General features: G+C 36.6%; 1 protein-coding gene across 1 annotated transcript in view; it reads right to left on the reverse strand.

Annotated features, from left to right (window-relative positions):
- Window positions 1–6,644: 6,644 nt before the first annotated feature.
- LOC113225887 (cell cycle control protein 50A-like) overlaps window positions 6,645–20,309 on the reverse strand; it is a 29,590-nt gene continuing 15,925 nt past the window's right edge. The window contains exons 7-10 of the mRNA XM_026458349.1: window positions 17,355–17,487; window positions 14,774–14,965; window positions 10,953–11,175; window positions 6,645–10,114 (exon numbers count right to left, since the gene is read on the reverse strand). Coding sequence (XP_026314134.1) covers window positions 10,994–11,175; window positions 14,774–14,965; window positions 17,355–17,487 — 507 coding nt within the window. The 3' untranslated portion in view covers window positions 6,645–10,114; window positions 10,953–10,993. The remainder of the gene's footprint in view (window positions 10,115–10,952; window positions 11,176–14,773; window positions 14,966–17,354; window positions 17,488–20,309) is intronic.

Consider the following 20,309-nt stretch of genomic DNA (forward strand, 5'->3'; position numbering starts at 1 on the left):
GAATTTAAAAAGTTTTATTTTAAGATAAACTAAAAGTAGTTAAGAAAGGGCGATGTGTACCCGACTTGAAGTTATCTCAAAGTAAATGTAATGTAACTCGTCAATTCCACAATTCATATTACAATGTTGTTGGCTGACTGGATGTGTGCACTTCACACTCTGAGAGATTGTTTTTTTCTTGTATTTTATTCGCACACTCTCCAAATGTTTGTAATGACACCGGTTATGTCGATTCGAGTGTGTGCGCGTAATTCAGGCAGTAACACTAGATTTGATTTTGGTAAGTGCTTAAATTATTTTTGCTTTTTTAATATTTTCTTTTTGTGCCTATCACAACTAAAATTGTGTCAGTTAAACTCTACCTGGAGGCATTCTACCATGACAAACTCTACCAGCCATCAGAAGATGGATACAATGGTGTAACGCAAACTACGTCAACAGTCAGAAACCTGAGCTCCAGCAGATAGCTAAATTCATTGCTTACTTACATTTGCAGGAAAAACTAGCTTATAGTACAATCTTAGTGCATAAATCAGCCATATTAACTTTTTGTAAGATCAGCCAAGAGGAGACCGATGGTCACTTACTACTGCGACAAATAATCGAAGTTCTAATTTTTCTTTCTAGAATTAACATGCTGCCGTTAATTGAAAGGGCGCATGTGACAAAAACTCAAAACCGAGAAAACAATGTTTAAAGCTTTAAAGAAATGAAATTAAAAATATCTACTCTTCTCTTGCGGTAACTTCATACCTTATCCACCGAGAAAAAAAGGAAAAATAGTGACAAGTCAGCCTTTTTTTACTGATCACGGCAGTACACATAATAAAATTTTTGAAAAAATGTCACATACGCCCTTTCAACTAACTGCGGCAGTAACTATGATATGAAACACCACTATGGATAGTGTTACCGGGGCAAATCACCGTGGGTAATGGTAACATTACCCACGGTGATTTGCCCCGGTAAACGTGTAAACGTGCGACTATAATTTTTGCATTCCAAACTATTGACCAAAATAAGACATTTGCCTACGATTTTCGACGTATTGCGTGACATAAGTGACCGACCATAACGTAAAAGCGAAAATGGCAGACTGACATCGAGTAGGTATGTGGGACTCCGCGTACCTACTATTGGCACGCGTGTTACGCCTACGTAAACACTTCTACTTTATTTATTGTTCTGTAGGTACAACCGCGACACAGCTGATCACTTAGTGAAGAAATGCGATCGATGATGGCAAGGCAGTTCATTTTACACCGCTACTTTTACATGTTAAAAAGTAGGTGAATAAATCGATCGAAATTGCAATTTACAATGCTGCCTTACATCTTTTTGCAATTAAGAAAATTCTCACATCTGCAAGGAAAACAATTTGTTTCCGTGAAGCAGTTGAAAATCAATTCCAAGACTGTGGAGGGACTCCACAGTATTGGAGCTTGGCACCGTACCTACTGTTCTATCGCAAAGGAGTAAATGAAGCTTAAATGTTTTTTTTTTAAGATTTTTTCTTCCAATTCTCCTGTATAATATTTCTAAAGAACGTTTGATAGCTTATGTACAGCCATTATGGTTAATCTTTTTGCTGTTACAGCAAGATTTTTTTGTAGTATTCGAGCTACTTGGTGAAAGAGTTTGTCCAGGGAATTGCTGCCACCTTACCCATTCCTGGGGCAAAGTGCTAATGTGAGCATTACTGAGTTCCGGTTTTGAAGGGTAAGGGTGCTGGTGAAATTACAGGCACATGGCACTTGTCAGCTTATGTCGCAGGGTGTCGCAGGCGCAGATCTTTCCGATTTAAAAACCCGAGTGGCACTGCAACTGCGGACAGGCTAAGAGTACTTATATACTACTACTGAGAACTCTGTACTCATCATAATAACGACAGGACCTACAGTAGCAGCTTTAATTTGCCGAGTATTGTAAAAAAAAAACTGCAATATATTTATTTATTGAGTATTCATGATGTTTTACTATATCTAAAAAAATGTAAATACATTTAATATTTTTTGTAAAAATAGTCCACTAGTTCGTTATTATTATTAACACAAAAATTGAACACAAAGAAAAATTCCTTCGATCTTACTGGAGTCTTAGTATCTATCGCCATGCCCGGGGCCACCAGCTCTTAACCAACTGACCTACAATGACCGAGTCAGCAGGTCTTACAAATTGGCTGATGGCATAAAATACGAATGTCTGTAACAAACACATAAAGAAATTCGTATGTTATCTTAAATAACTGTATGTTCTCAGGGTAAATTAACTAGTACCTACGTACCCTAACGCAATTAAAGGAGTGAATTAATGTGTTTGAAATTTATGAGTAATCTGGTTGTATTTCTGTTTTTAACCGACTCCAAAAAAAAGAGGAGGCACTCAATTCGACAGTATTTTTTTATGTATGTTACGCGATAACTCCAACATTTTGAACGATTTTGATGATTCTTTTTTTTTTGTTGGAAAGAAGGTATCTCAGTACTGACCCCACTTAAATTTTAAGAAAATATTCCAACTCTAAGGGTGGCAAACTAGGGGATGAATCCGATTTCGCGCAGTTTCCGTTGATTTTAATGAAACTTGGCAAATAGATGTCATTCCACGAACTTTTGAGGTCGGTTTTTTTAGAACTCTGTACTGAGATTATTATAGGTACTTATAAGGAATCCATTTGCGAGTGATGAACTAGGGCGCTCTGTACTAGGCATTATCCTCCAAGACTTTGAGTTGTCGTATACACCAAACTGTTATGGCAATGGCGGATGGCAATCCCGTTCCGGGCGTTTCAGTGTGGCAGGGTATGAACTCGTAAAATTCACACGCCCGGAATGCTTCCGCGGCCGCCCCTGTGTGGCCTGAGCACATAGTCAGTGGTGCTAACTTCGTTAAGAAGAAATCGTTAAAGAGGAGACCACTAGTAGATACCTCCAAACATTACACAGTTAGGAGTGGTGGCCTCGGCATGGCAACAGACACTGGTTCGCGTGAAATCAGATCTAAAGAACTTTTCTTTGTGTTCGATCTTTGTACCAATAATAATAAAAAAACTTCAATATATGAAGACATTAAAAACTAAGTTAATTACACATGTCAAGCCAAATAGTGAATTATTACGAATAAACATTGCTGATTATAGAATTATATAATGACGGTTATTTGTAAAATACTAACGACCTTGCAGTACTGTATTACTAAAACGGCCCATTCACTACCTGCATGGCAGTCCGCCGCGCAGACAGGAGACTGTTCACACACTATCCTGCATATGGCCCACGTATGGAGTCTCGCAGGACGCATTGCAAGATTGCAGGATGACTTGCACGCTGAGACTACATTCATTGTCCTGCATTACGCGGCGGACAGGTAGGCGGACTGCAATGTAGGATAATGAATGCGCCCATTTTACATCATATACAACAACTTTTGTTCCATGACGTTTACAAATTCGTCGGATTTGACTTTCATACAAAAATAATTTTTAGTAGCAGTAGAGCTCACAGACCATATAAATACTAGATAGAGCTCCTTGTGAAAGAGTTCGTGACCTTACCTACCTATTTTTGTCGCCAAGCCATAACGTCAACATTACGGCGTTCCGGTTTTGAAGGGTAAGGAGAACGGTGCTGGTGAAATCACAGGCACACGGGACTTGTCAACTTAATTATGTCTCAGGGTGAGGGGCGCAGTGGGAGTGCGCCTCAGATCTTTGCGATTTAAAGCTCTGAGTGGCACTGCAACTGTTGTGGACAGGCGTGTAGCTTATTAATAAACGGTGATAACTCTGTGCTAAACGCGGGAGACGTCGGAGAGGATGTTATCACGCTTGAACTTCCTATATTACCTTACTGTCAAATATAGATCTAAAACTGTTCAATAGTACAGTCAAGCTTGATACTTTGTACTTTGGACCATTCTTATCCTAAGCGGTATAGAGTTGGATTTAAATCTTAAATGTCAAGCTTGACGCGCTCTTGACCCTGTATAAGAAAGTTATTTCTGGTAAATTTATTAAGTAAGTTTTATATGCACTCTTGGAGCAAAAGTTGTTGCTTATGTTAGTAGTCTAGTCCTACAAGGTTGTTAGTATTTTATAAACAACCCTGTGTACCTACTTATACTAAGGTACTTGTGTGATAATGGGTTTAAAGCATTATCACACAAATTTAAAAGCATTGCACATTAGGCACTTAACTATCACATAGAGATTAGTTAAACACAGAAATAAAAAAAAACATGTGAGTGAATATAAAAATAAACAATACAACAAAAATGGAAGTACGTAACTTAGCTACTCCGTGAATTACAATTACGCACTACGTCCGATTCGTATCGTTCCGAATCCGAGAAAATGACGGTCCGAAATGTCACAGGTGTCCGAAGTGTCACAGTAAGCGATATTCGTATTTTCTCGGATTCGTATCGGACTTAGTGCACAAGCGACATCCGAAGTGCTTCAGAGTTTTCTAGGTTTGTTGTCTCGGATTCGGGGGTCTACTCTCGATCTCCGTCCGAAACAATTACTGTCAAATAAGTAATATTCGACAAAATTAAAAGACAAGTATTCAGTATGAAGCTTCATTCGCATCACGCGTCTTTTCATTTGGTCAAGTATTGCTTACTTGGCAGTAATTGTTTCGGACGGAGATCGAGAGTAGACCCCTCGGAACCAATACGAATGTAATGCATTACGTAAACGCGTGGAAGGCGAAATCCAACATCCAACATGTTTGGTTAGGTAGATAAAGATATATTTCTTTGTGAAAGTAGATACAATAAATTGATTTCAGTTAGGTCTTAAATACTACATTACAGTGCTACTTCAACCAATTTTGTAAAGAACATGTAAATATGATTAGTGTGATCGCATAATATTCAAAGTATTAATAATTAGAAACTGTAAAAAAGAATAGTACTAATAACCATGTCGAGATCGATACAGCAAAAATAACAATGTCAAAAACATTCCAAAATAAGCATGTGAATGTCAAACTTATGTAATCTATATTTTTACTCCTCTATACACATCGCACTGCTATTACAATAGTGTTATAACAAAATATTAATAAATATAATCAAAATATGTGAAATTGAAGATTGAACCATTGTTGAACATAAAATTTGATACTCTACACATCAATAAAAACGTCGTTAGAATATTGTAAAAAACAACTAAAACATATCTACTTAACTCAAAATGAGACACGCTTTATGTGAGCTAGTTCTGGTCAAAATAGTCCTTATTCAAAAATATGAAACTATGTTTTCTCTTTTATTTTTATATATGTGTAGTTGGCAAGTAGGAAATAACTTATATATAAATTTACACAGATCTTTCACGGGAAGCGAGTAATTAGCTTTTCGTCGATTCTGAGAAAATACACTATTGTATTAATAGTGCGACATGACAAAAATTTATGAAATATAACGTACACACACTCAACATAGCTCCACACTAGGTAAACCCATGGTAAACACACAGACAACCACAAATTACACCCAAACTCACGAGAGAAATAAATGTAGGCCATACAAATATTTTCGGGCCGAACCTGGGACCTGTGTGTGACAGTCCAGCATGGTAACCGTTCGGCCACCGAGGCAGTTATTACAATAATAACATTAATTCTGTTAAAATTACTCAGTACAAAATACAGATCATGAGACAGAAACACTTTTTCAATTTAGCTTTAAATTCATGTCGTGTTCATATAATCATTTACATTGTAAAAAATTGTGTCATTTAAATACAGTTTAATTTAAAAAAAAATCATTAATAAGAATTTTTATTTACCTATCTGTTTGGATTTTATTAATACATTCGCGCGAGTATTGTACTTTTCTTGTACATGCATAAATGCAAACGTTTCCTTTACAGGCTAATAAATAAATGTAAATTAAAATGATAGTGCCGTCAATAAACGTTGACGTTTATAAACCGTCCGACAACACGTTGCCAGCGATCGTGGGTATGTGTGAGTAGTGATTACTTATCCTGTGAAATTTCGATACTGCGTGTCGCAAGAGATTTATTATTTTGATATGTCGTAGAGCAATGACGTCACTATCAGTGGCGTAGCGTGGGAGGTGCAGAGGGGGCCATGGCCCCGGCCGGCACAGCAATGGGGGCAGCAGCGAGCGCGGCCTAGCTCTAACTAGTCAAAATGATTTTTATTTTATTAGAGAATACGATATCCTGAAGAATACAAAGGAGTGTACAATCGAGCCGAGCCCTCCCGAGCTAACTACTTTTATAATTGTGAAAATAGAGGGGGCAGTTGGCTCCGGGCCAACCTTACCACAACCTTCGATTCCTGCCGCCATTAGTGACCAGTGGGTCACTAATAAGATTTTGTGTGGCCAAATAGTTACGATGAAATAACATAAATTAAACGACGTAATAGTACGTTGTTCTACATCACTTATAAATTTTTAGGGCATAGTAGATTACTTAACTCGCGCGAATGTGTTAAGTGTTTTCTTGATGACATTGTATTATTATTCTAATGGGGCTGACGAGTGGAGTTACTTATTTCAATTTAAACGAGTTAAGGTATAAATTACAATAAAAACTTAAATACTAGCAACTAAAACTGGACTTAAATTAAATGAACAAAATTGGGTCCCCGCTGCAAGGTGCCCAAGAAGTTGGCAGCGTTGCCTCTTTGTATAGCTATGCTAATACGCTGAAGTATTCAATAATGATCAAAGCTCCTAAATAAATAAAGAGTAAAAAAAGACATCAAAACTATATCCGACACGTAGGTATGTATTTCAACCCCAGGCATCAAGAGTTGTTGATTGTTCCACACTCGGCTGAAGCAACTTGAGTTGTTGTTTGTGACTGTGTAGTTGCCCTTGTGTTAGTTATTTCATGAATTTTATGTGGAGGAAGAATCGTAAATTTATTGCATGATAGAAATACTATTATTAAGTTTCTTGAATACCGCGACGTTTTAGTACCATGATATTCTATTTTTTTTTTGTGAAATTACTCCACTAGTTTGTTATAAAATTATTAATACAAAGATCGAACACAAAGAAAAGTTCTTTCGATCCGGCTCGATTTGAACCAGCGCCTTCAGCATACCGCGGTTCAAATCCAGCAGGATCAAAGGAATTTTCCTTAGTGTTAGATCTTTGTATTAATTAAAAAAATCAACACACGCGCAGCTACTCTGCACTATTGAACCTTGGATTCGCGGATTGACTAAGTAATATACTTCCATTTTTATTAACATCCATTTCTGTAAAATAACCTTGATTCTATTCATTATTTATTAAACGAAACCCTAATTATATTATGAAACATATTTGTGATGATTAACATATTATAATTTCGGCGTTACATCCATTGCAAGCGAGGGTTATCAAATAATATAACTTAGTAATATGTAGGTAAATCGTTCCCATAGTGGTTCCTCAACAGGGCGAATATTTAAAAAACGCACCTTGTCTGTTAGTCTTTACTTATTTACAATCTTACAACCGTATGTTAGGAATAAAAAAATAGAAAAAAATAGTCAATAAAATTATTTCACAATGTTTTATTTTTCCCTAATTATTTCTCAATGAATATTTCAAATAAACTTTACGAAATAAAAGACGAGAACGCAAAATCAACAACGCGACATTCAAATCAGTAAGGAAATTAAAATGAAAAAAAAATGACAATTGACTTCAATCTATAGACAAGAACATTCACAGCAATTAGGTACATGTTTCAAAACAAAACACTATGTATTGATAGATTGTGTTTTGTTTTAGTGTTGAATATTATCGAAGAGCATCAATACTGTAGCACCTTGGACAGACGTTGACAGTCTCTATACCTTTTGGGAATGAGCTAGGTAGATAATATTGTTTACCAATTATATTTATCCATAGTTGAGCAATATTTAATTTTATTTTGCCTTGACCTAGGGGCCTTCCGCTTATTTATAATTATTGTATTACTAAAAACAAAAACAAATTAAGTAAAAGAAAAAAAAGATACATGGCGCGTCTACCTAACATGACAAAGTATACATTATATTATTATAGTTAACAAACGTTTGAAATATAAAGTATGTCATTCTTCTACTCGCTGGACCACAGCTTTTTCGAATAGATTCTTCGGTTTTCTAGGCGGGTATTTATATAATAAAATAAATAAAACAACTAAAATATACTCGCTCACTAAATTCAACTGTAAAAGAGTTGTCACTAGTTGGCTTAAAAATCTAAGTTATGATGAATCTGAAAATCTCTTAATTGTTCCAACTTAAAATAAAATCTAAATTATGTTTAATCTTAAAATCTGTGAATTATCTCAACTTAAAATAATTAATACAAAATTAATATGGTTATTTCATTATTTAGGTAAATTGGGTTTTGTATACACCTTACATAGTCAATAACACTCTATGTCACACACAGAACACACACACTCACACGCAAATACACACACGCACGCACACACCTTCACACACACATACACACCATCACACACACATGCACACACTCATTTATCCACACCCTCGCGCCTTAAGTCTATTAATAAAGTCATTTCTTGATGTAACTATCTAAGTATAAGTAAGCTGTACTTGCTTTTGGTCCGGAGTGTGGAGGGGCTGGTGATCTGTAATACAGGTCTCCTAGTACGGATGCCAGTCTCTCACACAGACTTAAATATTGTACTATTTAGATAATTAAGCACTGTTTTTGTATTTATACTAAGACTTTGTGAGAGAAACAATAAAGATATATTATTATTACTTATTATTATATAAAAATTGGTATACTATATGTTGTGGTCAAGGCAACCCGCGAGCCTTTCTTCATCTTTTCGGAAAGTGTCCACGGACTCTGAAATTTTGAGAAGGGTTCATGACTAGAAAAAGATAAAGAACCCTGCTATATAGATACAGCGCTGTATAGTAGCGCTATGGATAACAAAGTTGCACAAAGTCAAGAGTAAGAATCTGTGTCTGTCAAGAGTCTTTTTCACTCTTATTGCTTGGATATAACGGTTTTTCTGACCTACTCAAGGCAATTCCGTGTAAACAAATGTGATGAGTCCCACCCAATGTCTCGCGCATGTGTGTAAAGGTAGACGATTAGCCACTGCTTCGCTACTACATCGCGACTGAATCGCTGTAGACGCGCTGCTAAAAGCCGCCGTATGAAACCGCTCTAACGGTTAGGTTTTCCCGTTTTTCAATTCTGATGGATTTGTTTAAGTCATATCCTTAAAAACAATAACTTCATCACGCATCACGATCAGAGATGGGGGATTCCCCAAGGGTTTTAACGCGGCGCTTTGTTAACGTCAGGATTAAATCGGGTCAAAATAGAAATCGAGGACAAAAACATTTAAATTTTACAACTATATATCCATTGCACCTAAATTGAGTTTTTATGCAAATATATGATTAAATGTTTATTGCTTTCCTAGATGATTCGATGTGCCTTTCTATTTAATCGGTTCGCTTGAAATCGCATTGATATAAATCGATAGGTACAAAAATCGGTATGCATTTGAATCGTTCTTAATAAAAATGGAATCGTAAATGCATCCTTAGTAGTGAGAATCCATAAGATTACCTGCCCTTATGGATTCGTCTCTTTTTCATTTAAAAATGGTGTTTACATCGAGGAATTTGTAATAAGTGTGGAATTATACCAATTTCGCATTCTCCGTTTCCGCCCACGATTGGGCAGAAAGGGGTTAAAACCCGCTTTGGGTAAATACCCCGTTAAACTCCGGGTGGGTTGATTGGGTTTTTAATCTACTGCCCATTTCTGATCACAACAGTCCACGCAGCACGATCTATCGCTATTTTTTTTTTATTAGGAAAATTCACTGTTTATTTACTAGTATATATCGAAGCAGCGCTCTTGGTAGAGCTCCGTACCAATTTAAACCATCTTCCTAATGACTTAGGTGATATTATGACAGGCCGCTAATAACACCGTTTTTAACAATACATTATTTTATTATGCACGCTTGAGTTAGTTGTACTTAATAGTTATGATGTTTTAATTATATCACTGTTTGTTTAGTTTCTATTAGCTAGGACGTGCTAAAAGTACCTAATTTGTAATGTAAATTTTGCAGTCACGAAACGATACAGGTATTAATTGTCTCACGTTAAAAAATAATAATAATATCGAGTTCTTAGGTTTTCGCGATTGTTTCACATAGGAAATGAAACTATTTTTCCGGATTTAAATCGCGTATATTTGTTTTTTCAAACAAACCGACGTTTCAGGCCCTTTACAGGTCCCATGGTCACGGTTGACTGAGGTGGTACAGTCTTCAACCCGTTATGTCTAATATTAATGCAAACCACCCTATTTTTTCACTATAGTTACAATAGTTATTAATTAATTACCTTATTTTTAATTTTACAAAGAAAACATTCCAATTTACGCTACATTAAGTTTTACAAATTTTTTTATTGAATGAATTTTTATAAGGTAATTAATTAATTACTATTGTAACTATAGTGAAAAAATAGGGTGGTTTGCATTAATATTAGACATAACTGGTTGAAGACTGTACCACCTCAGTCAACCGTGACCATGGGACAGTAAAGGGCCCGAAACGTCGGTTTGTTTAAAAAACAAATATACGCGATTTAAATCCGGAAAAATAGTTTCATTTCCTATAATAATAATAATAAATAAATTAAATCCGATTTTTTGTTATTAATAAAGATGATGAATAACGCAATAATAATGGCGCAAGAATAGAACCCTGCGGAACACTAGACGGGGTTGATGTCTGTTTAACTTCCACACAAAACAACTGCCTGGCTACTATTATCTCTATAAGACGCAAACCGTCGTTGCAAACCACTATGGACACCAGTTACCAGCAATATCTTCAGAAGCATATTATGATCAATGCAATCAAAACGTTTACCATAATGAGTTTAAACTACACCGACACAAGATAATAAGATACATTTAAACAATAATTTGCTTATTAACAAACCATTTTAAAATTTCAATCGTCGTCGGTCGTAGTCCGCAGTACGGCTGCTGTAGCAGTAAGAGATTCGTTATCAGTTATTTGATATTTCTGACTTTGAAGTGGTTTTTGTTCACCGTTTTGTTGTCTCGTGCCATTACAATTTGTTGAAGATGGTCTTTGGTCATTGTGTATAGTATTATCTTCACCTTTACCCCCTGTAAAAAAGGAGGAAAAAATGCTTCATATACTTCTTGCCTATTGTAAAGATAATATTTTAAAGAAACATTTATTCGGCTATTCACAATAATATACTATTTCAAACACAGTATCAGTTAACACGTTGCATAAACACAAGAACATACGAAATAAATTATAAAAGCAAAACACACAAAAACAAAAGTAATAAATTATAAAAACTATATATTTCAGTATTTTAGTTTATATAATTATTATTATCAACATCATGATCATTTCAGCCTGTTTATAAAAAACTAAAATACACAACAATACTCGAAAAGGCTAGCCAGTTCAGCTTTATGCTGAGTATAGTCTCAGGGCTTATTTTTCAGCTGGAGACTGAGATGAGGTAGGTGGGTTTAAAAACTTAACATAGATGCCTACAGATTTCCTCGACAATATCGATCGATAACGTCGATCGGGTGCCTATAGATTAGCTCGACATTGTCGACGGTCACAGTCGATCGACAATGTCGATTACCCAATCGACACTTACGCCTACACTTTTGATTTGCTTGGTACAGCCGATCGATATGTGTTTTGAGACAGACATTTTGCCGCATGTTTATTTGTAAAGCTGCAAGTACCATGCAGATATTATATAGTGGACAGTGCAGTGCATGTAGTAAGCGTAGTATGCAAAATTTCTGTTTCAAAACATCATATCGATTGAACGTAACGATCAACAAAATCGAGCAAATTTGTAGGCACACGATCGATAAAATCGAGCAAACCTGTAGGCACATTTAATGTCTATTAGGTGCCTACAGATATGCTCGATTTTATCGACCGTTACTGCTGATCAAGTGCCTAAAGATTAACGCGATTTTGTCGATCATTCGATCGTCGTCTGTTAAATTCAGTAGTCGGCTGTCAACAGGGTGACCTCTCTGTCAGGCAATCTTTTCTTTAGCCGTCCATCCAACTATATCTAAATTGATTTCCAAATTATACTTATTGTACCTTGATGAAGGGACCTTGGGTGGCGATGCTAAGACTGTTCTTGACGACTGTCCCTATCTACCGACCCGAGAGATAGGATTTTCGGAGAGACTACGGGCTCGACGGCAAGACCAGGGTACAGCGGGCGTCTGGGCCAAGCCCTCCGCCAGTGATACGCCTTTGCCGACGTCCCTGATGGACTCCGGTCTTATTTATTTATTTGAACTTTATTGTGCAATACATTGAAGTACAAATGGCGGACTTAATGCCATAAGGCATTCTCTACCGGCTGGTTTAAACCATTGGGCCAAACAGAAAAAAAAAAAAACAATAGATGTTGGGACGGACTTGGGTATGGACTCGCTGGGGTTTGTGGTTAGCTGCAGAGACGGACATGTTTGTGTGCCCCGGTTGGGTGTGGCCGGGGCGTCTGTCTCGTGAGCAGCTAGCGCGTCTTAGTGGCGGTCTAGTTGAGGGCCTGAAGCGAGGATACACGCGGGACACGTAGTTGCCCTTTAAGTTGGAAGCTATGTCCGGACATTGTCGCAGGACATTGCGACTGGCATCTCCGGCACTAGCCCGGAGAACTAGTAGAGGATAAGCTAGATACCCTCGGTCCTTTCAGCCGCTTAGGTTATTGGGAACTGGAGAGACGTCGTTTTTCGACGTCGGAAAGTGAGCGTGCTTTACGGCTCCGCCACCAATGAGGAGATTTGGTAGTGGACTCAGAATCAACGGCTTAGCGGTGGCAACCGCTAGTTGTGCAATACGCAGCTCCGGTACCTATCTGAGAAATAGTATGTAGTATAGGTACTGTACGTGCACCCGGGGCGGCTCACCCGAGGCACTAGCCTTTCGAAGAACCGGATGAAGTCAAGTGACAGAGATCTGTGACAACCCTGTACACTGGCTGATCTGGGGTCAGAACCTGAACTTATAAGGTTCATGTGCGCGCACTTCTTCACGTAGTTGACTATGCCAAAATTATTTTCCCAAAAAAAGACTTAATGGTTCTTAAGACAGTTTCCTTATATCTTTTATGGTTTCGGACTTCCCCATACTGTCCCATTAAAAAAACACTCTGTATATAATATGCATGCTGGGAGAACTTGCCAATATTTTCGAACTAACTTAGCACACAATTGCACACTAAAATAATTGTGCATAAATTTTAAATATTAATATGGATAGCATTTAAATAAAGTAGGACATTTTTAGCAAACTTCAACCACGTGAAAGTGATAAAAATAATACGAACAATACGAAACAAATTATGTAATGCGAAATTTTATAAATCTTCCATTTGAGCATGATAATTTCGCAAATGTGATCCAGTTACACAAGAGTGCGGATTACTAGTAATGTGTGCAATAACGTACGTTACGTAAGTTATACTTGATTCGTGTATTTTGAGGTTTCTCGGGCAACTTAATTTAAAATAATAATTAAGAAGGTACATACATTGTGCATACATTCATAGGTATATAAGCAGGAACTTACTAAAAATACAATATTACTGGTTTTTACAAGGAAAACATTACACATTATCCGCATTTACACAGACATTTTTAACAAAACTGTAATTTTTAAACGATATAAACCCACCTATATCAATGAACGTTAATTGATTTAAAATTTAATTTCATTAATCGAAGAAAATAATTGTCAACATCGAAAATAGGGCCCCATTTTTATAAAACTTGAATTGTGGGTGGTAACCGATAGGTGACGGTTTTAACAACTAAAAATTGTTCGTTTAACTATAAGTTTTTTATCGAAATAAATAATGAGGAAAATGATACGTATGCTTAAACTAACATGACTAAACTATCAGGGTGCGGTTATTTGCACATGTTGATTTTGGTACATTGAATAATGGTTGATTCCAATCCGTTGTATCCGAGTTAACTTAGCGGCACTACTTCCGCCGCACTTCCTCGAAGATTTTGTATATGTGTTTAGTTAGGTAGTACCTAATTTGATTTATCTGTTTAGATTCTATTAAATGTTTTTTTATGTATTGTTTTGGGCTGACATGTTCAATGATTATTAAAGTCTCTAAATAAATAGAGTTAAAAAATAACAATCATGACCCCTGTATTCTGTTAAATATATCGTTCACATATTAGTTATAAATAAAAAACGCACACACTCATAGATCCGCACTAGGGAAACCCCGTATCGCGGGTGCCATGGACACACACATAGGTAGAGAAGCATAAATTACACCCACGAGAGAAATAAATATAGACCAAACAAATATTTCTCCCGGCTCGGGAATGGAACCTGAGACCTGTTGTTCGAAAATCGCCTCCAGTGCAACGGAACAAGTAACGTTAATGTGTAGCTTGATGTGCTGTTGACTGTACAAATCATGATGAACTTTATTGTCAATTGCGTAACGTACGAACTAGATACGATAATTCTGCGTGTTAATTCTCCGGAAGACGCGCGACCTGTTTTTAGACTCGTATAGACCCTGCACTCTCGTTCTTATTATGTCAATAGTTTGACATAAAGTTCATTACGCTACGGTTACAGAAAGCTTCCATTCCGTTTCGCAGCAATGTAAAATTGATCGGAATAGTAACGCACATTATAATGTGTAGGGAGGTACACGTACCTAATACTTACAGTTAGTTTTTTTCCCGTACACGACCGCAGCAATACTTATTAATAGGAATATGATTCCTATTATTAGACTACTGATTCCAAGATCGAAATGATTTCTCGTGGTGGTAGAAGTGCAATTGTCGGGATCATATTCGTGCTCTGTCGATGCAATTACTGCTTTTCTAGAACCCATGTACCGTAGAGGATGATACTCTGGAAACAATAGAAAAAAAGGGTTTAAATTATGTGATAAATTCATATAATATACTCGTATGGGTTTGAAGTACAGTATTTCGTATATCTTTAAGTAAATTGTTAAACATTTTTTTTTTTACATAAATTTTCTTCATTAGTTGTTAAATAATCACAAATTAAATATCTAAATAAATAACAACAAAGAACGGTAGTCATTTAAAAAATTGTTTTAAATACTTAAGGTTTAAAACAGCTTTTGATAAAATTCTCCTATTCTTTCTAGGTAACTATCTAAGCCTTGGTACTAGAAGGCCAGAAAGAAAGAAAGGAGCCTGTTCAGAAGGTCTCTATTAGTAACGACTTTTTTAGTAACGACCATAGATACTGTCTTTGTTTCTCGATTCTGCGGTATCTTTGGCTAATTGTTAGCTATTGGACAATTAGCCAAAGATACCGCGCACAATGCATGATGTATCACGCTAGACCCATGGACTAACATCTCATGGGCAGAAGCCGAGTTTTGGTACTAATTTATAACGTCAAAAATACTGAGTATATGGACTTTGGGGTTGTCCGCAAAAATCGACGACATCAAGGGCGCACTACAAGTTTTCGAAACTGACCACTTACATAAACAATATTTAAAAAGTAATTACAACATTTGAAAATGGAACTCTTTGGCTGTAGAATATAGTTTATTTCATCTGATTGTCACTTGTTTTTACATTGTGGCGTCATTTAAGAAATTGGTTGTCTACATCACCGTGGAATTAACTCGTGAAAATTTTCTACGACTTTAAGTGTAATTTAACAGCTCAGCAGAGCTTCACTCGGCTTCAAACTGCTTTTGGCGATGAAGGACCATGCAAGACGACTATTTATAGCTGGTTTGCAGAAGTTTGTTTTGGTTGTTTCTGTTGGAAGAAGAGTTTTGTTTTGCGATCGTAACTATAAATCCATGTTTCATCACCTGTTACTGTGTCCCATACCAAATTTGATGCCCCTTCGTTGAATCTGGTAAGCATGGCATTGCACCAAGTGACGCGAACCGGCAAAGTTCCGGAAACTTATAGTGCGCCCCATGTATATGGACATGGAATGCGAGCGCTGGGCACTGTCGGTGATGGCGCATATGCTGGCTCGCAGGTTTGTTCGATGTACGGAGGTGAAGGTCACTCTCTGTAGAGTCTATTGCACATCACTGTACGTGGGTGCCCTGTGGGCCAACTATACCCAAAGCTCGCTCAGTGCCCTGCGTGCGCAATACAATAACGCCTTCAGGACGCTGCGCGGCTGCCACGGTACTGCAGTGCGTCTACCATATTTGTTGAAGCTCGCGTCTACCATATTTGTTGAAGCTCGCGTCGATAGCTTTATGGTACTCTTACGGAAGAAGTTGGCGTCTTTATTAAACAGAATACGTGGAAGCAGCAACGGCCTATTGAAGACTACCGCGGCTAGGAGTGAATGCCCCGTGATGCGACATTTGATACCACCACACAAATCACAAAAACCACAAAATCAGTAGTAAAATTTAAGTATTGGTATTAACCTAATTATAGGCTATTTTTGTTCGTAAAGAAAAGTATCGAAAAGTTCGTTTTCTACATTGACCCGGCCGGGACCTCCGAGATGGCGACACCATGAAAACTGGCGTGCAATCGGCGTTGAAAAATTTTCAAAACATGTAAAAGAATATGTGAAATAAATAAATAAATTACTGTTATCGTTCATTCGTGTCAGAGCCATTTAAAAGATTCATAGTACTCAATTTGGCCCGTACTTCAGTCAAAACCTCATTTTCCAGTTACGAAAAGACATTCAAGCACTCCTTTTTGTGACTCTGATAGCCGTGAAATTGCATTATCAAGCAGAGCTTCAATGACAATAAGACTTATAAATAACAAATTCGTGAATCATTTGGGGAAACGACGAATTCGCCACGGACCGAAGCTGCTGCGTCATTAGCTTCATCAGCATCGTTAACTCCAGCTAAATCATCTAATTATTTGTGATGATGTAACCGACTGGACCAGTCAGATCCAGATCCATTCGGGTCGAAAGGATTTTTGTTTGTCTTTGCTCGAACTTTATATCAATAATAAATAATAACGAACCAGTGTTATATTTTCACAAAAAAAGATAAATATGATTGAAGTAAAAACATTATGATATTGAATAAAAATAAATCTAGGGTCGGAAGATTTAAGCACATAATGTAAAAAAATAAACAAAAAAGTTTGTTGTTCCCCGTTGGTTGTAATGTCGGAATATGAGAAGAGAAAGACAAGGTTGAAAAAGATGCCAAATGAATTTAACTTAAGTGCTTTAATCGATCGATGTATAGATTTAAATGAATGAAGTTCTATCTGGATTTATGTGCTTTAGCCTGCCTACTAATACTTACTATAGTTGACAATTAGAGTATAATTTCCAGCCGGGAGCCCATCTTTGTATACAGTATCGTTGCGGTTCACTCGCCATGCAGCTATTGGTCCATTCGAATCTTTTGCACTCATCCAGGCGATAAAGGGCTCATTCTGTTAATAAACCCATTAACATTGAATTAAATAATTATTTTTACCTATCAAAACATGAAGTATGTGTTAATTCACAAATAACAAGTATACCTACACAAAGGGTATTTAAAGAATAACATACTAAATGGAAGAATATATTCAATGCAAACAATAGCTTTAATCGTCACCAAATAAGAGGCCAAATTTGACAGCTAGCGAAGGCGATAGTATGTATGTAACTTTGAAAAAATTTAACTAAACAATTATTAGCATAAGTGAGTTTAAAAAAAATGCATAAATTTTATTAAAACATATTTGAAGTACTGTTTTCGCACGAATTCCAAAATAAAATGCAATTTTGAGTTACCCCGAAACGTCCTGAAAACAGTTACGTGTATTTTAAATATAATAGTATTTTTAAAAAAGGTATTTTATTAAGGTATTTTTTTACCAAGGTATTTTTTTTTAATAATAGTGTTGTAAGCAATTAATTGCCGAATTTCACCGAGTCACTTCGATTTCTGGGAAAAAATATGGCCTTATTAAATATTAAAACAAAAATGTATAAAAATAGGTGTATTTTAAATAATTATGTATATTACATCTGACCACACTGACTATTGCAAATAAATTTATAACTTATCAAATTTAAAAGAGCCCCGTACTCATAGAAAAACTTGTTTTTCCTTTTCTTTTAGAATTGAAAATTTATGAAATCCTTGGTTTCTTGGTAATTTAAACTTTTAATGTAGTTGTTTTATCGATGAACATATTTATTTACACTAAATTCTCGTAATAAACCATTTATAAATATTATAAAATCAAAATTAAAAGAAATTAATACAATTCATCGGAATGTGGGACAATTTTATGGAAATAAGAGGAATTGCAAGGAATTCTGTCAATGACTTGCTTTTAACAGAATTGCACGATTTGGCGTTTTAGGCCCCCTGAACAACAATGAACCGAAAAATAATATAAACAATCGCAAACTCTTAAAATTTTGAATCGATTTCTCGTGAAATGATGATGATGATGTGATTACCGATATGATAAGTCCAGATCCCTATTCGCGTCACGATGACAACTGGACGTAATTATGCAAACTTGAACCAACCCACAAAATGTCACTTTCGAGATAATTAGATTTTTGTAAAAACAGTGTGAAGACATAAATAGATAACTTATTTGAGACAAACAACGTGAGTTATGTGTAGCATTGAGAATGATATAGGGAAACTATTATATAGCCATAAATAGGAAATATTATGTATTTTTTTATTTAGTTAACGAGAACCATGCTCTAGTTTTCGTAATAAAAACGCTAAAGATCTGCAGTACTTTCAGTACATGTGACATGGATCCATTTAGCATATTTAAAAAATAAAATAAATATGAAGTTAAGTAGCATGGTTCTTTTTAGCTATTAAAAAGTTACTTACTTAGGGTTGGTACCCTGAAGGACTTTTATTTTCTCCGTTTTGGCTTACTATATTGCCAGGATCTTTTGTGAGCGAGTAAAGGACACGTCTGGTGTACATAACTCAATTTCACTCGAGGTGTGGGTTGGTTTTGTTTGCATAACTATGTCCAAGTTTCTAATTTGGCCTCTTATTTGGTGACGACTATAGGTGATGCAATATCACTTAATGAAGACTAAAACAAAACCATGGTATAATAAGACCAAGTGTGGTAACTCCATACTGTGTCTCTACTATGAGTTTCCTGTGACAGTTTTTGATAGCGACCGTAAATTACTTCACAATTTTGTATGGCAAACTATATAGCGCCCCTAGCGATTACGAGGAGAAGTAACATTTTGTATACAAATGTTTTACGCTGTCGCTAGCGATAACTGTGACTGTAAACTCACGGTTGAGGTGCCGACATAGCAGCGCGTAAGTGATACTCATACTTATATCTTACTCTGATTGGTGTCTTGATTCTGAAGTATGATCAGATGATCATAAAATAGAAATGACATGCTGAACAATTTTGAATTTGAAGCACTCTTGTTCAAACTATCACAAATACAACAATAAACACGTCTACTATTTGATGTCATTTTTAAACACCTGGCGATTACAAGGCACGGCACGTGTAATGACCCGCGTTATGCAACGCGAGTGCGTCGCGAGATTATGCGACTGGATGGGTCCATAACTCTATACACAGTGCGCAGCGGGGGTGCAAGCAATATTTTACAAGCCGCTCTGCGCGCGTAGGGATGGAGTTAGGCTCAACTCACACTGGCGCAGAGTCGAGGCGTCGCGACGTGTCATGTTTTTCGCCTATCGCATATTCATCTATATTTTCCCATTACTAAGATACAAATTTGTGTTATGCAAATATGGATCACACTGTGATCCGGGCGCACTTATACGAGAGTCGCCAGGCGTTGTAGTTGAAAAACAGGACGCGACACGACGCTTCGACTCTGCGGCAGTGTGAGTTGAGCCTTACCGTACTTGTCTTTTATACTATGACCAAACGACAATACGTTTTGCAAAGTTCGTGTAGGGAGGGAAAATAAATCATATTCCAATAATTATAAAACTTCATTTCAATTAAAAATTCAAATAGCTGTCATTATTAACATGTATGGACATACTATGAGAAATCCAAATCACCACCGACGCTGAGAGCAACAGCGGAAAAAAAGACTTAGTTTGAATACCATCAGAACATCACAAGAAGTGAACTGGGAGTCCACCCACGTTCTCCATCCGAATCGACAGTGACAGTACCCCTCAGATCTTTGCGATTTAAATCTCCGAGGGGCACTGCAACTGTTATGAACAGACGTGTAGCTTACCATTAGGCTCACGACTTGTTCGTCCCGT

The sequence above is a fragment of the Hyposmocoma kahamanoa genome, unplaced genomic scaffold, assembly GCF_003589595.1.
Source record: "Hyposmocoma kahamanoa isolate Upper Pololo Valley unplaced genomic scaffold, ASM358959v1 180, whole genome shotgun sequence".
Lineage (NCBI taxonomy): Eukaryota > Metazoa > Arthropoda > Insecta > Lepidoptera > Cosmopterigidae > Hyposmocoma > Hyposmocoma kahamanoa.